The sequence below is a fragment of the Glycine soja genome, chromosome 12, assembly GCF_004193775.1.
Source record: "Glycine soja cultivar W05 chromosome 12, ASM419377v2, whole genome shotgun sequence".
Classification (NCBI taxonomy): domain Eukaryota; kingdom Viridiplantae; phylum Streptophyta; class Magnoliopsida; order Fabales; family Fabaceae; genus Glycine; species Glycine soja.
In genome coordinates this window covers 40,561,537-40,583,554 of record NC_041013.1, presented here as the reverse complement: position 1 = coordinate 40,583,554, position 22,018 = coordinate 40,561,537, and the positions used below count along the sequence as shown (strand labels likewise).

The window sequence follows — 22,018 nt, the reverse complement described above, 5'->3', positions numbered from 1 at the left end:
ACATCCACGTGAGAAAAATAATTTTTAAGAAAAAACATCAATATTTTTTTGGACAACAACTGAAGAGAAAACATCGACGTGAGAAAAATACTTTTAAAAAAAACCAATATGACAGCATAATAATCCCCACTAACAAATAGATATATGTTACAAATAGGTATGTATTTCAACAGCACAAACTTTTATAACAAAGCAATTGTTGGATCTCAATTCTTATATATTTCAACAGCACAAACGTTTATATCAAAGGAATTATTGCATCTCAATTCTTAATTACTATTCACATGTTCACAGACATAACGCTGCTAGAATAGATCAAATAGGTGATACAATTGATAAAGGCAACTAACAAATATTTATAAAAATCCTACTAACAGCTAAGCAGACAATGTTGTCAACTACATAACTCTAAAGAATGGCTTTCACAATGAAAGATCTAACTAAGATGAGCAAGGTCTACCTCATCTGGGATTTTAAATGTATCTGCCGCACCAAACTTCCGGTATTCATCTGCTTTAGCTTCTTCATCATCACTATCATCTTCCTCGACATCATTATGGTGTGGTGATGACGGATCATTCACACTTTTGGACTTGGAATCATGAGTGGCGAGCATGTTAACCTGGCCATGGTGAGAAATTTCCACCAAAACAGTATCATCGTCAACTGGGAGGGGTTGCTTCCAAGGTTCCCCATCAATCCTCATGAATGTATATTCTGCCGCACCTTTGTGAAACTCAAAGCGGATTCTGTGTGCCTAGTGCCAAGATAATTTGAAGCCATAAAATAATAATAGGTACAAAAACTCACAACTGTGCAATCAAATTTTAGAAAATATTTCTAAAAGTTTGATTTAGAAAGAAGAATGTGGCCTGGGTATCAAAAAGTACAAAAAAAAATGTGTAACCACATACCTGAGCAAGGCGAGTTCCATGTCCATTTGGGGCAAGCAAAACAAGCCCATGCCAGGCATCTCTAAAACCAACCACCTCTATAAGGCCATCATCTACATATGGAGGTGTCAAATCTCTCTGTAATGTATTGAATCAAGATAGCATACTTAGAGTTTTGGTTGTTGACAAAATAAATGCATAAAAATATTGAAGACTATTAGTTATTATTACTACCACTTGTACTTCACCTTAAAACTAATATGGGGAAAAGATTTTACAAAATAAATTATTTCAGAATTAACTAATGAAGTTTACATCACGCCGCTTCATCTTGTTTGGTGTACCCCATGGATTCAATCCACCAGAAAAGCTAGGCAAGTTAAGGCATACAATTGACCTGATGCTGTATACAAAACGAAAAGAGTGTTAATAAAACAACAGATCATTGTCCCAGAAGTAAACTGGAGCAGAAAGAACAGAAGATGGACAAATGGAAGTTGATTAAATGGCCTTTTAACCAAAAATTATCCATACTCGATAAGTTGCTCATGTGATGAGACAGTAATCAACAAATAAACAAGAGAAATATCAATAAAAGCAACAAGGTTTTGAAAACATGAATAGACATGATTTGCGTAACAATAAAATTGGAAAGCTATCAAGCATAGTTAAGTGTGGCTATGGATCTTCGGTAGTTTGAAAATCCAGGAGTTTTTCCCCTAAACTGAATTTTTTATGACATTCACTTTTGTAGATATATATATGCTAATGAGCTTGTAGCTCAATAGACATTGGTTTTAAGACTTGCATGATGTTGACATCAGAGGTTCAATCCACCACTACACTCTTTTTCCTCTCGCCTACTCAACTGCTTATACCTCCAATATAATAAAAGAAAATGACATATATGAGTATTTAAAATGATATACCTGGAAGGAATTTGCAAGTCTTCCCAACCACCATGCGTTTTCATGACTTTTACTTTTGCAAGATGTGCTATGTTGCTGCATTCAAAGATCAAATTACATTTACTTAACTGGTTAAGTAACATATACTACAAAAATTCTTAAGATGGACCTATGAAGGATTGATATTGTGAGTGGTTTGGGCATATGCGTGTACAACTGACCAATCTAAACCAGCATTAAAAATTGACAAGAACTACAGATAACGAGTGACTAAAAAGCCAAACAAAACCATCTAACTCAACTGAGAAACTGGTGAACCAGCCAGTTTGTCACTCCAAACAACTCAACTGGTGGAGAAAATAATTGTTCACACGTAATGTCCATGTATGGATTGCTATTATTTAGTCTACCGTTAACAAGTAACAACTGTAGGTTCTTGATGGTGGCACTGTACAAAGTAGGGCCAAATTAACTAACGATGACAAATTCATGGTTGGATGGAGATAGGCCAAAATAAAAAAAATAAATTCAAGATATTCATATATTTAATTAGAGAACCAGTTGCAAGGAGTCAATTTAACTAATTTTCATAAACAGATTTGCTATATGACTCATGTAGCATTTATTACAACCATGAACTTTCATGAATTTACATGGCCCTCTGATAGATACCTAGTTACATTGGTTAGCTAATTAGGTTAGTTGGTTGAAGAAATAAGGCATGCTGCCTATAAATAGAAAGAGAGATTGAGAGGAGGAGTTAGTCAATTGGTGAGTTAGTATTGTGACTAGGGAGAGTCTTGGATCTCTGAATATCCAGGGAAATTGTGCATTCTTTCTGTTAATCAGTAACAGTATATTCTTGGTGTGCTAAATCTGAACCAGTTTCTATCATCCTCCTATATTAGATGGTTTTGCAAATTTACTGCAGTGGGAAAAAACAACCTAAAAATCATAAAAGGAATTCTTTGTCCAATCAATCTACACAGACTGACCTGGAAGGAGGGTGGAACAGAGGAGCAAAAAACCATCCTTGTGTGCATCCAAGCTTAGCATAAGTACTCTGATATGTTAAAATCAGAATAAAATCAATCACAAAAAAGTAGATCAATTACATCTCCATGGTCTAAAAGACCGAAACTATATAGGCTTTCCAATCAAGAGTGAGAAAGTCAAAATAGTATTGTTATCAACCTTCTATGTCTATGCAATGCTTTTACGTATTTACTATGATTACTACCAAACAAAAGCATACCTGATTGACCAACTGATTCTTGAATTTTTCAGGATGCAATTTTCGTTCAGAATGAAATGCATAAGAGACTTGAGCATCCATTCCTACAATATGTAGTCATGAAAATTTTATAACAAGAGTTGAAGTAGGATACATTGATGGAATGAGGAAAAAAGAAGTCCTCTAATATATTCTATTTCCATGATCTAAAAATATTCTAAGAAAGGCTAAGAATAATCAACACCATTGATGAAGGTAATCAATGAATTTCACTTAATCAGCACACTGACATAACATTATACAAATCATGTCTCCATCATTACAAATTCATACTTTTCAGCATGCATAATGTAAGTTTTCTTGCTAAAATTAATTTAAAATGGATTTTATATTGTCAAAATTTGATGTCTTACCCAAAATTCAAGGATGTGAAAAAGACTAACTTAAATATTATATTGAAGTGTCAACTAAATCAACTAATTCTTCAGTAATTGGAACATGGAATTATAAAGTCAGCAAAGGTAAAGTTCATGTATAAAAGAACCATGAAAGCTATTCTTACCCATGCTGAAGTAATTCCAAAATCCCCCACGAAAAGTATGGAAACCTTCCTGAGGAGCAATAAGAAGCAACCATACAGTGAGTAAGAAAGAAGCCAAAACTTATGGAAACAAAACAGTTTTGAAGAACTACTTTCACTCTCCCCCCAGTTTTTACTATGTGAACTCCATTAGCTAAAAGCAAGGATAAAATATTAAATATTCAGATATGTTGTACTTGCTTGAGGAAAACAGGGCTCGTGCCTATAAAAGTTCAAAACAAATCATCCCAAAATCGGTATAATTTTAGTTATAACTTATAAACCCTATATCATCTGGTCGTACTTTAATGAAGTTGCCACTTATCATAGCTATGCTGAATTCCAGTCAAATCATAAAATATAGCATATGAAACTCAAGGTATCTTCCATGAAATTTAAGTTCCAAAATATATCTTCTAGTCACCACAAACCAGATGCAGATAAGATTGCAAAACAGTGAATGGTATAATCTTACCTTATTAAGTTCATCTGCCTCTGATACACGATGGAAGGCATGCAAAGAATGTGGTAACTCAAGAGGAGGGATTGGATCACAGGGACCTTGTTTTGGAGCCCTCATCCGCATAAGAATGTGCCAGCTGAGGGTATAAGCAATAACCATTTGTAGAACAAATCAATTCAAAAATTAATAAATATCTTGAACAAAGAGTATCCATTAAACAGTAATCATATATTTACTTTGAATTAAAGGGCATTAAGGACATGGGGAGTCAGTAAGGGACAAAACTAAATCTCAAAAGAAGAAAAAAGGACTACTACTACTAAACTAGAAAAATCACTACTAGGCCCCATAAGAGAACAAAATAATGAACAAAAAAGAGTGAATGAAATAATAATGTTAAATAACAGCTAGCTTGACAGTGTAAGATTAACAAGGTATGTAAACACGACAGAAGAATCTCTTATTGAACTGGTATCCACAAAATGAAAATTAAATTAGTAAATCATAAGCTTTCAGTTTGGATATCCGAATAATCAATTAATTATACATTTACTGGTATTGCAGCGATCCCAACTAAAATGCCTTTAACCCACACAAAATCAATTAGGATCACAATCATAACCAGGCAATATACAAATACAAATGTATTACATTCAATAATAAGCGAGCCTGAAGAATATCCTCAATAGTAGGAAGGAAATGGAACTACAGATTAATAACTGAACTATTCAAGTAGCAGAACAACAGAATAATACTTAATGGTAAGATGAAAGAATAGAACCAAAATTCATTACTTGTCTATTTTCATTTCCTTAGCTTTCATTACTTGATCTAGAAATGACTTGACCGCCTGTTCATCCGTCCCTGGGTTCTTCTTCCCCTGCAATAAAGCAGCAGAAAAAAATGTGTTTCATAGTTTTTTATTAAATAAATACTTTCTGATAATGTTTATCATCACAATCGCAGCAACTAATGAACTGAAGAAAATTCCCTTCACTACTACTCAAAAGTGAAGGACATAGTAGGAACCACAAATCTTCATATATACAGGGAAACATAAACACTGCATGCTATTTTCTTTTTTCTTTTTTTTTTTACTTTTAATAAGTAAATGGCAGACATGCAAAAAGTTCAGGAATAAACCAGCATAATATTTTTAATCTTAAAGACCATCCAATCAAACAAAGAGCAGGAATCAAGACAATTAAAATCTTTTTTGGTGAAACTGTAGCTCTAAAACTAGCAAATCACTACAGAGTCAATATAACATTTTACATGTACTTCAAAGCTTCATTAAAAGCACGTAATATCAAACAGCAATTTCGTACCCAACCAAATGCAAATGGTAGATTATTCCCTGTGCCCAACGGAACCGTGGCAATGGGTGGCGGATGAGATAATTTGAGATCACAAACAACTCCAAGTAGCCAGCCTGCTGTTCCATCACCCCCTGCAACCTAAAGCCAAACTAAATATAAAAACTGGAGAGAGAAAAAAATTTATTTGCATATAAAATTGCTTCCAGGAAAAAGAAAAAAGAAAAAAACTATGATGTTAATTGTTGCGGCTCTAATTGAAACATGAATTGATCAAACTCAAAAGGAATTTGAACTCACAATTAATCTCAACTTCTCCATAATCTGTATAGCAATATGATCGCCTTGAAGCCTGAGGTTTTCCAAATTCGCATAGATCCTGCTCAGAACCTTATCAGGAGCCTCTTCCCCCAAGTCGAAAACCTTAACAAAAAAAAAAAAACGCTATGTTCAGTCGTGCATAACAAGATCATGAACTTGAATATTCTAGAAAGATCACACTCTAACAGCACCTGGTTTTCGTTAAGAAGCGCACGGTACGTTTTCAAGAGTTCTCCTCCTAGCTGGCCACCACTCCTTGAGTTAACGAAAACGAGCACCGGACACTTAGGTCCTTCGATATCGATGTTGCTTCCTTCAACCACGGAATCCGGCACGAGAACGTGGCCCGGGATCCAAAAGTCCCTCAAGGAATTGGCGTCGCTGTGAGAAGCCATTGCCGCATTCAGAAAGCGCGTTTGCAACACGGAGATATCAACAATTGCTTTCAGTGTACGTTACTGAAGCTGTTGTCAAATTCAGCAGTGATCGTTAACACGAAGCGATTGAGCATTGAAAGTGCTTAATGTGTGAAAATTGTGAAATTCTGTTGGTGAAATGTGGCTGATTACCTGGATCTGAAGCAGCACTGAGTTCCGAGAAAACAGCGGGGGCGAGTTGACTCGGTGTGATAAGGAATCGGAAAGGATTGGTGCATTTTTATTGGCGGGTCCCTTGCCTTGTGATCAAATAAGGAAACTGAATGCTGACGTGGTAGGACTCTGATACTCTGCAACCAGAATATAACGCTTTCACGCAGTAAACTAATCACGATCGTTGATGAAGATCCAACGGATTATGTTTTTTCTCGTAAATTAGATTTCAAATATGCATACGAAAATCCAACCATACGATCTTTCTTAAACGGTGTTTAGTACACAACTGCGTGATTGTGTGAATGCATGAAATCTTTGGTCCAGTGGATTAAATAGACGGAAAAACATGCCACAACTATATAAGCTTTAACCATAACATACGGTTTATATTGATTTTTTTTTTTAAAAAAAAACAAAAATATCTAAACTAAACATAAAATATATTATATGGTTGTAAAGTCAATTGTGTTGCACAAGACTGTGATGAAGTGTGCTACTTACTGTTCCTGAATTTTCATTGCCTTCAACGTACTCTGGGAATTGCCTAGCCTCTTGGCTTGTGGGAATGAAAAGGAGTGAGATAGTGGGAGAAAATGGGATCTTTTGGGGTGGCAAATGATATTAAAAAGCAAATCAGACATTCCAAGAGAAAGGTTCAAATGTGGATGTCAAAATTTAGAGCAGTGAAACCAGGTAAAGCTGTGTTAGTGGTTGCGGGGTCACCCAAATTGGAAGTGTACGAGACTGATTTTGGATGGGGTAAGCCAAAGAAATCTATCTCAGCTAACGCACGTTGAATCATTAGGATCAATTTCTCTTTCTGATTGTAGAGACGTAAAGGAGGAATTGAGGTTGGATTGGCGCTTGACAAGATTCGGGTGAATAAGTTCGTCAACATCTTAGAAGATCAACTCAATAATATTTAATAAATTCTAAGGGGATCGTTCACGAGCTTACACGACCTGTATCCATTGAATAATGTTGGTCATCACTTTCTCAATTAAATAATGTTGTATTTATAGAAATCTAAAATGAGTTTGGAACACAAATTATTTTAGATTTAACTTTTGAATAGTTATTATAAAGAAAAAATGCATAATAGACACTCGTTAACATATCCAACATGTAGAATGAGAAATAAAAATTAAAAAATATATTAATATAATAGAATTTGTAAAATGATAAAAAAAATAAAAGAAATATATTATTAAATGGTTTAAAATATAGTTTAAAAATCTGGTTCAATCTGATAAGCCAAACCCATTCAATTAGGATCACATGACATAATTAGACTGATTTAGTTATTAGATTGATTATGCATTTAATCCGAGGTGACCCAATCAGGTCAAATCCTATCGATTCGAGATAAATCTAATGATCCAGACCAGCTTTTAAAACCTGTCTTGTGTAAAAAAAATTAAAAAAAACTCCAAAATGCTCAAAAAAAAATAAGGAACTTATGTAATTGTATTATCGAATTATTATTTGTAAACTTATATTATTAACTTTAATATTTTAATTGTTATTTTATATTTTGAGGTATGAATGAATTTTTTTAAATTAAATAATATTAATTTTATACTTATATGTAATAGATAAATATATAATTTTAAATTTTTTAATATATATCCGATTAAATCGAATCTGATCTACCGATTAAACGAGTGACCTATTAGCTGAATTGAGTCGATAACTTAATCGAATTTGATAACTTTCGGTTTAAAATAAAGTTATATTTTTGTATCAGTTCTATATTATAATTGTCAACGATTCTTTTTCATATACAAGGACAACACATCACAATATATAGTTAGATGATTATATATTTGAGTTAAATTGAAAAATAATTCGAAGTTATCTTTTCCAACATAATAATGTCATATTGTACTACGTTAGCAAAAATGTGGCTCTATTGTATGTATTAATAGCTGGAAGCCTGCAAGTCATGGAGAAATAAACAGAAAAATGAGATGAAAAGAGAAAGTAGAGATTGAGTAATATTTTCCAAATACACCCTGCATTAACTATTTTAGGCATCACTCCACGGACCACAAATGTCAGTTATACAATTTTTTTTTATTTAACACATTGTTTTTCAGGTAAGTATATCTAGATTAGTGTACGGTTATTCAATTAATATAATCTAGATATTTAACACATTTTTTTATGGTCATTCCAAAGGGCAGCGGGGTCTTAGACAAGGGGATTCTCTCCCCCCTTATTTGTTTCTGTTTTGTTTGGAGTATTTTTTCAGAGATATGAGTCGTCTCAACGATGATGCCAATTTTAAATTTCATCTCAACTGTGCAGGTATTTAGCTATCTCATTTGACTTTTGCAGATGATATTATGCTTCTATTTAGAGGAGATATCCTTTATGTGTCAACTATGTTTGTCAAGCTTCAGCACTTCTATAGGGTTTAAGGGTTTTTCATCAGCTCCGATAAATCTGCCATATACTCAGCCAGTATTAAGCCTCATGAGCTTTCTCATATTTAGCAGCTTACTGGATTTAGCTTGGGTGACTTCCCTTTTAGATACTTGGGTGTTCCCCTTTTATCATCTAGATTAAATGTATGTCACTAACTCACTATGCTCCCTTGCTTTCCAAGATTACTGGCGTGATTCAGGGATAGAGCAGGAAGTCTTTATCTTATGCAGGTAAGCTAGAGTTGATCAGAGCAGTTATTCAAGGAATTGTGAATTTTTGGATGGGGATTTTTCCTTTGCTTCAATCTGTTCTGGACCGGATCAATGCTTCGTGCCGTAATTTTCTGTGGGGCAAAGCGGATATTGGCAAAAACAAGCCATTGGTTGCTTGGTTAGTAGTTTGTTCTCTGAAAAAAGAAGGGGGGTTAGGCCTTTTTAATTTCAAGGACTGGAACCTTGCGCTTCTTTCCCGTATCCTGTGAGACTTTCATTATAAGAAAGATTCTCTATGGATTCGGTGGGTTCACCATTACTATTTCAGAGGGAGCGATGTGTGGAATTACAATACTTCTTCATCAGATTCAGTTTTGATAAAGAAAATAATTCAAATAAGGGACTTTATTATTTCCAAAGAGCTAAATATGGAAGATGCCAAAAAGAGGATTCAATCTTGGAGTACCAATGAACAATTGCTTGTTGGCAAAGTCTATGAATACATTAGAGGTGTCAAGCCTACTGTTAGTTGGTGTTCTATTATATGGAACCCAGCAATCCCCCCTAAGATATCTTTCATTCTATGGCTTGCTAAAAGGAACCGACTGCTTATTCTTGACAAAACTGTCTTTTTGAACAAGGATTTTCTCTGTCCTTTATGTTCAAATGAGACTGAGTTAAATGCTCATTTGTTCTTTTCTTGCAAGAAATCTCTCCAAGTTTGGACTCACATTCGTGATTTGACTCATTTCCGCAAACGTTTCACTTCTTTGCAGTGCATTACTGACTCTTTAATTAGGGGCAGATCCACATCAGGTGTTCAAGGAAAATTTCGTTGTCTGGCTATAACAATTAGTCTACTGCATCTGGCTGTCTAGGAACAAGCTGATTTTTGAAGATTATCAATTTTCGGTAATAGAGGTTATTAGCAAGATTAAGTTTCTTATGTATAGACACACATCTGTTGCATTTGTTTTAACATCTTGATATATGTCTTCTTATATTAGGGAGACTTTTGATTTTCTCTAGCTGCGAGGTATGTCCCGTTTATTATTATATCATTTTGGGTTTAATATAATTTACATTTTTCCAAAAAAAAAAAATATAATTAGCAACGTTGAATTTTTTTTATCAAATATAACGCTACCAACTTTGCTGTCCCAATTCCTACCAACTCCACTCTGACTTTATCCCTCTGTTAATTAGCAACGTTGAATTTTTTGAAAAAAAAAAGTGTGTTTATTACATAATACGTTTTTCAAAAGATGATAAATTTTAATGTTACAAAATTTCAAACGGTAATTAATCTTATAATCATGAGTCCATGCATTAGTTTCCATTATTTAAACATGCTAGATTTTCTCCCACAACATACTAGCAGTTGCTCTCCATCTACATGGCTCATCAGATTAGTCAGGAGCCACTGAAGATCTTAGAGCAATGTAGAGTTACTCCAAAACCAGGCTCAGTTCCCTCTACCACTCTTCCCCTTACCTTCTTTGACGTTCCATTTTTCTTCAGCCCACCCTTCAAACGCATCTTCTTCTACGAGTTTCCTCATCCCACTCTCTACTTTCTCCAAACAACACTTCCCATTCTGAAACACTCTCTTTCCCTCACTCTCCAACACTTCTTCCCCTTCTCCTCCAACCTCATCGTTCCTCCACAACAACCCCATCTCTCTCACATCCGTTACCTTGATGGAGACTCTCTCTCCTTCACCGTTGCTGAGTCCACTGCAGACTTCACTCTCCTCACATCTCATTCACCCCAAGATGCTCAAAATTGGCACCCTCTTGTTCCTACCTTGCCTTCCCCACTTGTGGAGCAAGATGGCACACGTGTGTTCCCTCTCATGGCCATTCAGGTCACCGTTTTCCCAAACTCAGGCTTCACCATGTGTCTTACGTTCCACCACATTGCTACCGATGGCAAATCACTTCATCATTTCATCAAGTTTTGGGCCTCTCTTTGCAAAGCAAAAGGGAACTTGGCTTCTTCCCTTGAAACTTCTCTGTCTCTTCCTTCACACGAGAGGGACATAGTTAAAGACCCAAAGGGCCTTAAGCTCAATTACTTTCAAGAACTTGAACATCACGAGTCAAGAAGCGTGGAGTTTGCGGGGCTCGTTGGAGATGTTTTCACTAACACCGTTCGCTACACTGCTCTATTGACTCATGAACAAGTTGAGAAACTGAAGAAGTGGGTCTCTATTAAATGTGCCAGCTACACTGATGGCACAGTGCACATATCAACCTATATGGTGCTATGTTCCTTGTTCTGGGTTTGCATGATTAGATCAGAGGAGAGCAAAAGCAATAGTGTTGCACAAAACAACGATGAGGATGAAGTGTGCTACTTGCTAATTCCAGCAGATTGTCGTCATCGTCCTGAATTTTCATTACCTTCAACGTACTTTGGGAATTGTTTAGCCACTTGCTTTGTGGCAATGAAGAAGAGTGAGCTAGTGGGAGAAAATGGGATCGTTGGAGTGGCAAATGCAATTGAAAGACTAATTAGAGATTTGAAGAATGACCCTTTGAGAACGGTTGAAACGGCGATGCCAGAATTTAAACAATTTGGTAAATCTACCTTAATAGTTTCGGGGACACCAAAGTTTTCTGTGTACCAGACTGATTTTGGATGGGGCAAGCCTAAGAAATCTTTTGCAGCTTATATTGAATCTTCGGGATGGATTTGTCTTTCTGATTGTAGAGACGAAAAAGGAGGAATAGAGGTTGCATTGACACATGAAAGGATTCGGATGAATAGGTTCATCACTATCTTTGAAGAGCAACTCCATAATATTAATAAATTCTGAGGGAACAATTCATTCGGATGAATAGGTTCATCACTATCTTTGAAGAGCAACTTCATCACTATCTTTGAAGAGCAACTCCATAATATTAATAAATTCTGAGGGAACCATTCATTCGGATGAATAGGTTCATCAGTATCTTTGAAGAGCAACTCCATAATATTAATAAATTCTGAGGGAACCATTCATTCGGATGAATAGGTTCATCACTATCTTTGAAGAGCAACTTCATCACTATCTTTGAAGAGCAACCCCATAATATTAATAAATTCTGAGGGAACCATTCATTCGGATGAATAAGTTCATCACTATCTTTGAAGAGCAACTTCATCACTATCTTTGAAGAGCAACTCCATAATATTAATAAATTCTGAGGGAACCATTCATTGGGATGAATATGTTCATCACTATTTTTGAAGAGCAACTCCATAATATTAATAAATTTTGAGGGAACCATTCATTCGGATGAATAGGTTCATCACTATCTTTGAAGAGCAACTTCATCACTATCTTTGAAGAGCAACTCCATAATATTAATAAATTCTGAGGGAACCATTCATTCGAATGTAAGTTAATATCTTTGTGTTGACTGAAAAAAATAATTATCATTTTATTAAAAAATATATTTTTAATTAACAAGATAAAGTTCAACCTTAAATCTGCGCTACCTATCTTATTAGAAATATTTATTTTAATAAAATGATAATTACTTTTTCAGCCAATACTAAAGTTTAGAATTAATTTGTATGTTAAAAATAATGAGTTTAATTTTCTTTGGTATAGAAGCTTTTATATTATTGAATAATTAGAAATTGTTATGTCTGGAGTGTGAGAAGGTGGATGAGGTGCTGAAACTAGTCCTTATATTGTTTTGATTTGTTTCAAATTAGTTGTTATGACTTGGCGAGGTGACTATTTGCTTGTCCAAATGAAGTCCGGAATTTATAAAAGATACTTTCACATTCAAGTCAGTTAATATTCTACTGAAGTGATACTACCAGACTATTTATTAGTCATATTAGTTGTATTTAATTTGTAGAAGCCTTAAATGATATGTATATCTTGATTCCTCAATATAAGACCTAAGACTTAAATATTTTCATGTAAAGTTTGGAAATGAAATTAGATATAACATTATAACTTCTGAATAATTTTTATGAATGCCATTGATATTTTTTTTCATATATGATAATACATCAAGATTTATATGTTCGATTGTGATCCATATTTAAAACATTGTGTTTTTGAGGACCTGGGAAGTGTTTCACGAGATTTATGCATTGTGTAGGTCGTTTATGGTGAGCAAGTTTATGGCGTGGTTTGGTTTTACCAAATTTTAAAAAATAAAATAAAGAAGCCGCTAATGTTGTTAGAATTCCTGGTTCAAAAGATACCGTTAAAGAAAAATATAAAACTGAAAGAGGAATATATTGATAACGACAAAGGTAATCACAATATTATTACATAAGCCTTTTTATATATAGGCTAATTACTAATCACTAATTAACTACATCTCAAATAGGACTCCACAAGCTCAAAGGTGTTCACAACTTTTCTAGCTCGCAAAAGATTAATACAAGCCCAAATCAAATTAAAGGAAAATTCAAAGAGAAAAATTAGAAATATATATCCACTAAAAATCTCATGAAGAAAGCTTAACCATTATAATGGCAGAAGAAGCTGAAATCATCAAAAGGCACAAGGCAAAACATTCACTAAGTAAAAACTTTACCTCAAAGTTTAACAACATGATAAGAGCACAAATTAATGAGAATTCTTAGTGCATGTTTAAATGAGTGTTGGCAAAAATAATTTTGAATAGAATTAATTTTGAAGTAATGTGATTTATGTTTGGATATTTTTATTTTAAATTTATGAGTAAAACTCAATACAATTTTTTTGATCTAAATGCAAAAGTTACTTATAGTTATTTCAATTTGAAATTAATTCTTAACTTTTTTTAATCTGAAATTAAACATATAAAAATATATCTAGAATTAATTTTAAATCCCGAATTAATTTTTCAACATCAAACAAACATGTGAAAATAATTTTAGCATCGAATAACTTCTTTTAACTTCTTTCAAAATTGTCTAAAATCTTCACAACTCTGGGCCGCCCAGGGCATTACACCTTCAGCCTAAGCCCAAGATGTGGACCTTGTAGGTGATGGACCATAATTTAATGAGTAGAAAAAAATATTATGTGTGGTACGTAAAACATATCATTTTTAACAAAATTGTGTTATTCTTTGTATATAATATACGTTTACATTTTAGAATACTTACATAAGGGTCTCTCATCTGTTATTTCATCTTGACCTTATAAAATATCAAGACTAGCCATGGCGATGTAGGAAGTCTATTAAAAAATGAAAAAAAAAATTATAACTACATTGCCTACCTCTAATGCAATATTCCATTATGATAACTACATACTATACACAGAAATTACACAAAAATTTATTTGATTATTATATATGTAATACATTCGTATATTAGAATACAAGTGTTAATGTCTCTATTACAATGACCAAAGTGAAAGCAACATATAGTTTATTATTTTCGTTGTATCTAATGGGAATTCAATCCTTTCTTTCGAGATAACTCCTGCTATCTTTTGTTTCACATTTATGTAATTATAAACCTTCAATTAATTTTTATTTATTCATAGCCGATGCTAAAGTAATATTTATCGTCGACTTTAATTCTTTAGATAGTGTGACCAACATCTAGTAGTGAACTTTCCTATAGTGTGTCAACTCAGAGATTCAATTTTTAAGAGATCTTTGAAAGCTCAGCTAGATAAGAAAATTATACAAAATTTATTATGAAACAATTATTTTTTTAATCTTTTTACATTTTAAAAGTTAATTTACAGGTAGAATTAGTTTGTAAGTTAGTTCATAAGTTTCCTAGATATTGCCTTGGGAGCAAACAGATAAGCAGTAATATGAGGCCCACAGCAGCAGCAGTGACTTAGACTAATAATTAAGTTATTTATAATTCAGAAGTTTCATAGTTTCCTCCCATCACTTGCCCAGAATCTGAATACTAGCTAGAAATTCCTCAGTCATTACATCTTTCTATCACTTAGTTTTTCTTGTAATGACTCTGGGCATATTTTGATAATTACGCAGACTAATAATGTATGTACTATAATTTCATGTTCCGTTTGAGAGCAAATCGGTCACATGGAAACAGCTGTTTAGAAAAATACACTGGGAAAACGAATTGCCTTTATTTTCCTACAATAGCTTGAATATTGACGATTTCCAGTGTATCAATTGTTGAAAATGATTATTAAAATTGTACTTAAGTGCGTTTGGATAAGTTTTTTTAAAATATTTTTATAGTATATGTTTTCTGGAAAAATTTTAAATTATCCTTTATGATCGATTGATTTATACAGATGATAATATTGAATTTATTTTTAAGTTTTTATTTTAAATATTTAATAATTATAGAATTTAGAGTATAAAGACAAATGGATAGTTTATATTTTACAAGTCAATAACCATTAAAATTTAAACTAACGAATAAAGTTTATATCACAATTTAAATTGTCATTGTAAATCTTAGATATAATATTTTGTATATTAAAATATATTTATTTATTAAGAATTTTAATTATAATATAGTTTATATGTTAAAATATTCATTTATTAAAAATTTAATTATATAAAATAAATACTTATTTTGAGCAATGCAAATAATAAAATACTAGTGCTAGTTCTCATTATTTCAATCCACATAGGCTAATTAAAAGCTTGAGTCTTCCTTGTGAGAGATGCTCACATTTAACATTCTACAATTTGTCACGAATAAAATTTCCTTTAAAAAAAGATACTTGTAAAATAAATTCCCTTTGAAATAAAAAAGTTATAATTATTTCAATATACTCCTACACTATATATAAATTAGAATATATAATTTGGAGAGTAAGACTCTCACTCTTTCAAATAAACATTTTTAATAGAAGAAAAAAAATAGATGTACGTACTTTCTTTATGTGTTTTTATTGTTGTTATTCAATCATAATTTTGAAATTTCATCTCAATTATATGTGTTGTAAAAGTTTGTATTAAATGTTGACATAAATTATTTAGATGAAACTCTAGCTCTAAACACCAAAAGTACATAAGAAATTGTAGTTAAGTTTTGTACTTATCAATATTATCTCTTTGGCTTAATTTTATATTTTATCTTCAATTTTTTATTTTTTTGTGAATTTTATAAAAATAATAATTAATTTGACATGTTTTATTTAAAAATTTTAAAAATAATTATAAAATTTACCTTCCGTTCATTAATTTACTAGCAACAGAGTCCACAAAAGTTGAGAGATAAATTTGTCAAAAAATAAAAGTTGGAGATATAAAAGATCCAATTAAGCCAAAACTAATAACATACTGCATTAGCTAGTTAGCCAATTAACAAAGAAACAAAATTTGTTTGGGACAAATTCGTTTAAAAGGAAAATTTTAAAATAAAATATGAAATTAAACTTATCTTTTCCCCCCTCATTTGGATGCGCTTTCACATACTACCATGCAATTAGCCCAAAACATTCTTTCAATCATCTCAAATTATACTCCTTTTATTTTTATTATAATAATATTAACAATTAAAAATAACTTTATATGATAATTTAAATTGATATAATAAATTTAAATTATTTTATATATTTGAAATTATTACTCATCTTAAATTTAGATTCGGGTTTGAATTTAATTCAACCTCAAATATTATCTCATCTCATGATACAAATATTTTGTCTTCTAACTCTAAGATTTTAGACATATCACTAAATCTAATTAATATCTTATTAGAATTTAGATTTGAATTTAATTTAATTCCAAAAGGTAAACCGTGAAAATTATCTCACTTTCATATGCTACTTTGATTATATTACTAGTATTTTAATAATCGCGATAATCTGAGTCTTTAACGTCTCCGTCGATTCTGTTAAAAAAAAAAAATCTCTGTCGAATTTCCAATATTCTTATAAACTTCCAGCCTTTTAATTAAACCGATTACACACACAGGACTAATTCTTAGTCTAGGCATCAATAGCCAATATAAGATATCTAACAATATATTATAAACATAAATTATAATTTATTTTAGATTTTAGATTTAAATATATTTTTAACCGTTTGAATAATTTTTTTCTAAAAAAGAATTTACTTTTATTAGTCACTCAAATTTCTAAATTTTTTTTTAATATTTCTTATTCTTTATATTAATGGTATCATAATTTGTAACAATTTATTATTATGAAAAATATTTTTTAATTTATTTTCTTTAAAATTGATTTATGACTGTTTAAAATAATTAGAATATGCAAAAAATCATGATAATTTCACATCTATTTTTTCATTCTCTTTAAAATCAACATAATATATAAAAAAATAAACACCAAAAGTAAAATTTTTTGGTAGTTTCACATTGTCAAGAAATCATTTTTAATAAAAAAACAGAAAATAAATTTTTGCGCTTAAAAATTGTTATAAATTATGAAATCATAAACACATTCAACAAAAAAGGACAAAATATATTTTTTTCAAAAATTTGAGGAATTAATGAAAATAAATTACTTTTTAAGGACTAAAAAATAATCACTTTAAATTAAAAATATATTTAAGTGTTTATTTTATATATTTATAATTATTTATTCATTATAAATTTTAATCATATAAAAATAAATATTTATTCTCATGATAAGCTACAATGATATACTAGGGCGGCTTCTAGGGTGGAGAATCTGAACAAACTCGCACCATGAGAAATAAATCTGGTGCGTAGAACATGAGATTGTCTGCACCGTATTGTTATTATTTTTGAGGAAAAAAAAAGTAGAACATGAGAATATTGTTCCCTCTTCCTGTTACGGTTCTTTTTCTTGATTTTGTTTCCACCTCACTCGTCGCTGCAAGCCCATCCTCTTCCACTATTCTACCTTTTTATTAATTAATTAACGATGCAAAATGAACGTAAAATCCTCACTATGGCAAGCAACTGAGAATGAGAACAGAAAATATTCAAAACCGTGCAAAGATAGTTCAAAGGTTTTATGTATCAAATTTTAAAATCTTATATATGAAAATTCAAAAAGTGGAAAGAGCGAAAAGCATATAAGCTAAGAAGAAATAGCAAGGAAAGAGAAAGCAGTGTATCACTAATCTAGTGCATGCCTCTCTATGATAATATTATGCATATCTCTTGAAAAATCCTAATCCCAGTTATAGGTTTGTTTCCCATGGTGGGTCATTTATTGAGGTCTCTCACCCTAGAAGCCGCCACTATTCTTCTAGTTACAACTAACCCACAATGCGCTGACTTGTTCAAAGACATCCCCCGATCGTAAAATTCGTTGCACTTTCTGTTGTCTTAGATTCCATAACTAAGAGTTGTAATTTTATTTTACAGGCACGCTGACTTAGAAGACCAAAAACTTCAAAGTCAGAATCATTTTCCACAAAACTAGACGTGGCTTATACGTTTTGCCCACAAACTTCAAGTTTTGAATCCAACAACCACACCAGAAAGAGAGTACTATATTTATATCATTACCTCTCTGGTTCTCTTCATGCATGCATATCGTTGAACAAAAATGGAAGAAGCTAGAGCACAAAAGCTTGTTGAGAAATCTGAGGTTTCACCAGCTACAAGCACCACAACTTCTCTTCCCCTCACATTCCTTGACTTGTCTTTGGCAGGTCCTGTTTATGTGAGACGCCAATTCTTCTATCACTTTCCCCACCACACAGAAATTTTCTATGAAACTACACTCCCTTCTCTCAAACACACTCTCTCCCTTACCCTTCAACATTTCTTCCCTCTTGCTGGAAATCTCCTTTGTCCACCACCACCTCACAAACCCTTCATTCGCTGCACCGATGATGACACTGTCACCTTAACCATCATCGAGTCCAAAGCGGATTTCAACCATCTCTCTTCCAACCACCCCAAAAATCTCAAAGATTTAGGTCACTTGGTTCCAAAGTTGACATGCACAACCATGCATGAAGAAGACACGTTCATTTTCCCAATTGTGGCCTTGCAAGTCACGGTTTTTCCCAACAATGGCCTTTGCATAGCTATCACTTATTGCCACGTGATGGATGATAGGTGTTGCGGTCATTTCATGAAGTCTTGGTCTTCCATTTGTCGAAGCGGTGGAGTTGACTTGACCCTTGTGGAGAAGTCACCACCTTGCTTTGATAGGAAAATATTGAAGGACCCCAAAGGATCACTCGAGGCTATTTTCTTGAGAGATTACTTTCAAGAGAGGTCAACTTGGAAGGACAAACTCATTGGTCAAACTCCTAAACACGTGTGTGATGATGAGGACTTTCTTAAGGCAACTATTGCTTTTGGAAGAGATGATATTGAGAGCCTCAAAAGATATGTGCTGAATCATTGGAAAAAAAATGCTGAACTCAAAGCGCCACAATATCTATCAAAATTTGTGGTAACGTGTGCTTTCGTGTGGGTTAGCTTGGTTAAAGCAAAATATAGAGATGATGATGAAGGGGAAGAGATGAAAGAGGAGTACTTTCGTTTTGCAGCAGATTGTAGAGATCGCTTGGATTACCCTATACCAGAAACGTACTTCGGAAATTGCTTAACGAGATGTTATGCAGTGCTCAAGCGGAAGGAGCTAAAGGGAGAAGGTGGTTTTGTGAACGCAGTGAAGGCCATTGCAAGAGCAATAACTGATATGAAAACTGAACCTCTTAGAGGTGCTGAAAACTGGAGGGCATTATTTAGGAAGATGTTTGTATTGGGAAGTACTGTGCTAGTTACAGGGTCACCTAAGTTCAGTGTTTATGAGACTGACTTTGGATTTGGAAGACCTACCAAAGTGGAGATGGTACATTCCCCTAAGTGTATGTCTGTTGCCGAAAGTGGAGACAAAGAAGGAGGATTAGAGCTTGGCTTGGTATTTAGAAGTGGGGAATTTGAGTATTTCATTTCTGTCATTGAGCAAGGATTTGTAGCATTAAAATCCTAAATGTATGTGTGCATTGTTTTCACTTTCCAGTTGTTCAACGTTGTAATGTGCAATTTAATAAAGGACAACATGGAGTATTGTTCTTTTTTTTTTGTGTGTGTGTGTGTGGTTGTGATGCTAGTGAAAAATGTTGCAGTGTTGGGACTTGGAATAATTAAAAAAAAAATGTTGCATTTTACGTACTTTATCTTTTAGCTTTGGTTGATGGGGCTTATTTAAAGTTGTGGATCAAAGAGCGCAGCTAGATGTTGTAAGAGGAACAGTTTGATTATGACTCAAGTGTGTTGAAATATTGAAAGATTTTTGCAGTTACTAGTTGGGTCTTTTGATGAACTTGCTTAATAGTTAATAGTATGGTCTCCAAATTTTATTGATCTTGCATGTAACTGCGCGCGTATCCTGTTGATTTATCTTCAAATATTTTTGTCTATATCTGTTTTCAAATTATCTTTATATACCTCTTTTAAAAATTCAAAATGACATATAACAAATTTGCATTTCTCTCGACTGGTTATAAAAGCAAGGTACAAAGAGTTTCTTAACATCTTCCACCTTTAGGGGATATAATATAATAATATAATTTCATATATGAAGTTTTCATCTTTTTTTTAATATAAATATCTATTATGTGGTTTAAATATATAAGACATATAATTTCATGTATAATTTATATTTATTTATTATATAAATATTTCTCCTTAAAATTTTTATGTTGATTGTTATTTATTTTAATTATATGATGTGAATATTTTTTTTTCAGTTTTTATGATATATAATTAAATATAATAATAAAATTTAAATATTAAAATTGACCAGTGGAATGCAGGCTAAAATAGTAGTTTCTTCTCAAATTGGAATTTGCTCATAGAAATGGTTTTACCTTTCTATCGTTTTAAATATAAATTTTAAAGTAAAAATCAACCATGTTAATTATATAACAGAATATAATTCAATAATAATAAAGGTTATTAAACGATATATCTTTTATAAATTAATTTATATGGTGTTTTCAATTTTATCAGTAATTTCACATTTAAATTTTATACAGTTGGATTAAATGTTTAAAAAGAGAATTTTATCTCTTACAGCTCAACGTTATCTTTCATAAAATATATCTATACACTGTGGTCCATTTGCAGCTCTATATATCCACTACCTGAAAATGTTAAAAAAATCGTTAAAATAAAATACTACTATATTTTTAAATTATAAAGAGGCTAAAGCATAAGATTTAACTCATCTAAATTTGTCAAGGTCTAATTTAGTTGGCACATATAAAAAAATACCTCATAATACTGTCTATGATTCTCATGTATAAAGAAAATCCCCACCTTTTTTTTTTAAAAAAAAAGGCCATTGCATAAAAACTATTAAATGTCGTGCCGTAATGAAGAGAAAAATAAATGAAATGCTATTGCGGCTACGAAACAAAGTCCATTATTGGCTTCAACACGTATCTTCACAGACAAGCCCAAAGATTACAGAAGTGGAGATTATGACTTTTGATTTTTTTTTAAAGAAAATTATTATCTTCACAGGCATTAGTTGCACGTATCTTTGACATTTTGAGTGAAATAGAAATATACTTTTTTTTTTACTGCAAATAGAAATATACTTAACGTCCAAAATGCTATTTAATACTTAATAATTGAGTAACGAGAAAAATCGAGAAAAATTACAGATGATAATAAGCATTGTTCTTATTGGATTTGACGGAATCTTTGTGAGCTTTTGCACGTACAATGGTGGGGTGTACGCTCAAATTAGCTATGTAAAATCATACACGTTTCAAAATATATGTTAGATTTTGAACCTTTCATGATTTTCTTTTATAAACGTGAAATTAGATGATAAAATTTTAATTTTTCTTCTAACATAATGTAAAATAAAAAAAAATATGATTTTATCTTTCCTCTAATAATAGATAACATTTGATTTTATGGGATATCTAGCTCTATCTTTTTTTATATATAAAAGATAGAGTTTTCTCTTAACTCAGTTAAATTTACTTAGATTTTCTGAATTCGAGTAGCTTGTTCGATCGGCCACTAAATACAAAGGTATGCCGAGTATGAAGTATATAAGTCCCTTCAAGCTTTGAAGCTGACTGTATGAGCTTTTTATGTATAAGAAATAGTCTTAAATCCTCAACTTGACTTTATTATCGTCTAGCTGAGTTCGAGTGTTAATTACAAGTCTGGTTATAGTCGAACTTGAGAGAGGTCTTCTTT

General features: G+C 32.2%; 3 protein-coding genes across 3 annotated transcripts; 2 read left to right on the top strand and 1 right to left on the bottom strand.

The window, feature by feature from the left end:
• Positions 1–180: 180 nt before the first annotated feature.
• Positions 181–6,439, bottom strand: LOC114380190 (diacylglycerol kinase 5-like). Its single transcript, XM_028339149.1, has 13 exons — positions 6,285–6,439; positions 5,907–6,179; positions 5,695–5,817; positions 5,407–5,535; positions 4,873–4,958; positions 4,091–4,214; positions 3,598–3,646; positions 3,057–3,139; positions 2,797–2,864; positions 1,823–1,897; positions 1,209–1,296; positions 915–1,031; positions 181–757 (listed from the first exon to the last, which is right to left on the bottom strand). Exons 2-13 carry the CDS (start codon positions 6,108–6,110, stop codon positions 437–439), a joined length of 1,467 nt encoding a protein of 488 aa, XP_028194950.1. The 5' UTR covers positions 6,111–6,179; positions 6,285–6,439; the 3' UTR covers positions 181–436.
• Positions 6,440–10,320: 3,881 nt separating this feature from the next.
• LOC114380191 (coumaroyl-CoA:anthocyanidin 3-O-glucoside-6''-O-coumaroyltransferase 1-like) lies at positions 10,321–12,315 on the top strand. Its single transcript, XM_028339150.1, has one exon. It carries the CDS (start codon positions 10,347–10,349, stop codon positions 11,769–11,771), a length of 1,425 nt encoding a protein of 474 aa, XP_028194951.1. The 5' UTR covers positions 10,321–10,346; the 3' UTR covers positions 11,772–12,315.
• A 6,029-nt stretch (positions 12,316–18,344) lies between these two features.
• On the top strand, positions 18,345–20,099 carry LOC114379449 (malonyl-coenzyme A:anthocyanin 3-O-glucoside-6''-O-malonyltransferase-like). The gene has a single exon (XM_028338110.1). The coding sequence runs from the start codon at positions 18,384–18,386 to the stop codon at positions 19,785–19,787; it is 1,404 nt and encodes a 467-aa protein (XP_028193911.1). The 5' UTR covers positions 18,345–18,383; the 3' UTR covers positions 19,788–20,099.
• The last annotated feature ends 1,919 nt before the right edge of the window (positions 20,100–22,018 follow it).

What these genes read in the sequence shown, in the direction of transcription:
- LOC114380190 (XM_028339149.1), bottom strand. Translation starts at nt 6,110, where the DNA reads ATGGCTTCTCACAGCGACGCCAATTCCTTGAGGGACTTTTGGATCCCG. An exon ending in CGCTTCTTAACGAAAACCAG is followed by an intron (nt 5,818 to 5,906) that starts GTGCTGTTAGAG and finishes TTTTTTGTTAAG; the next exon opens with GTTTTCGACTTGGGGGAAGA. An exon ending in AGAATCAGTTGGTCAATCAG is followed by an intron (nt 2,865 to 3,056) that starts GTATGCTTTTGT and finishes TTAACATATCAG; the next exon opens with AGTACTTATGCTAAGCTTGG.
- LOC114380191 (XM_028339150.1), top strand. Translation starts at nt 10,347, where the DNA reads ATGGCTCATCAGATTAGTCAGGAGCCACTGAAGATCTTAGAGCAATGT.
- LOC114379449 (XM_028338110.1), top strand. Translation starts at nt 18,384, where the DNA reads ATGGAAGAAGCTAGAGCACAAAAGCTTGTTGAGAAATCTGAGGTTTCA.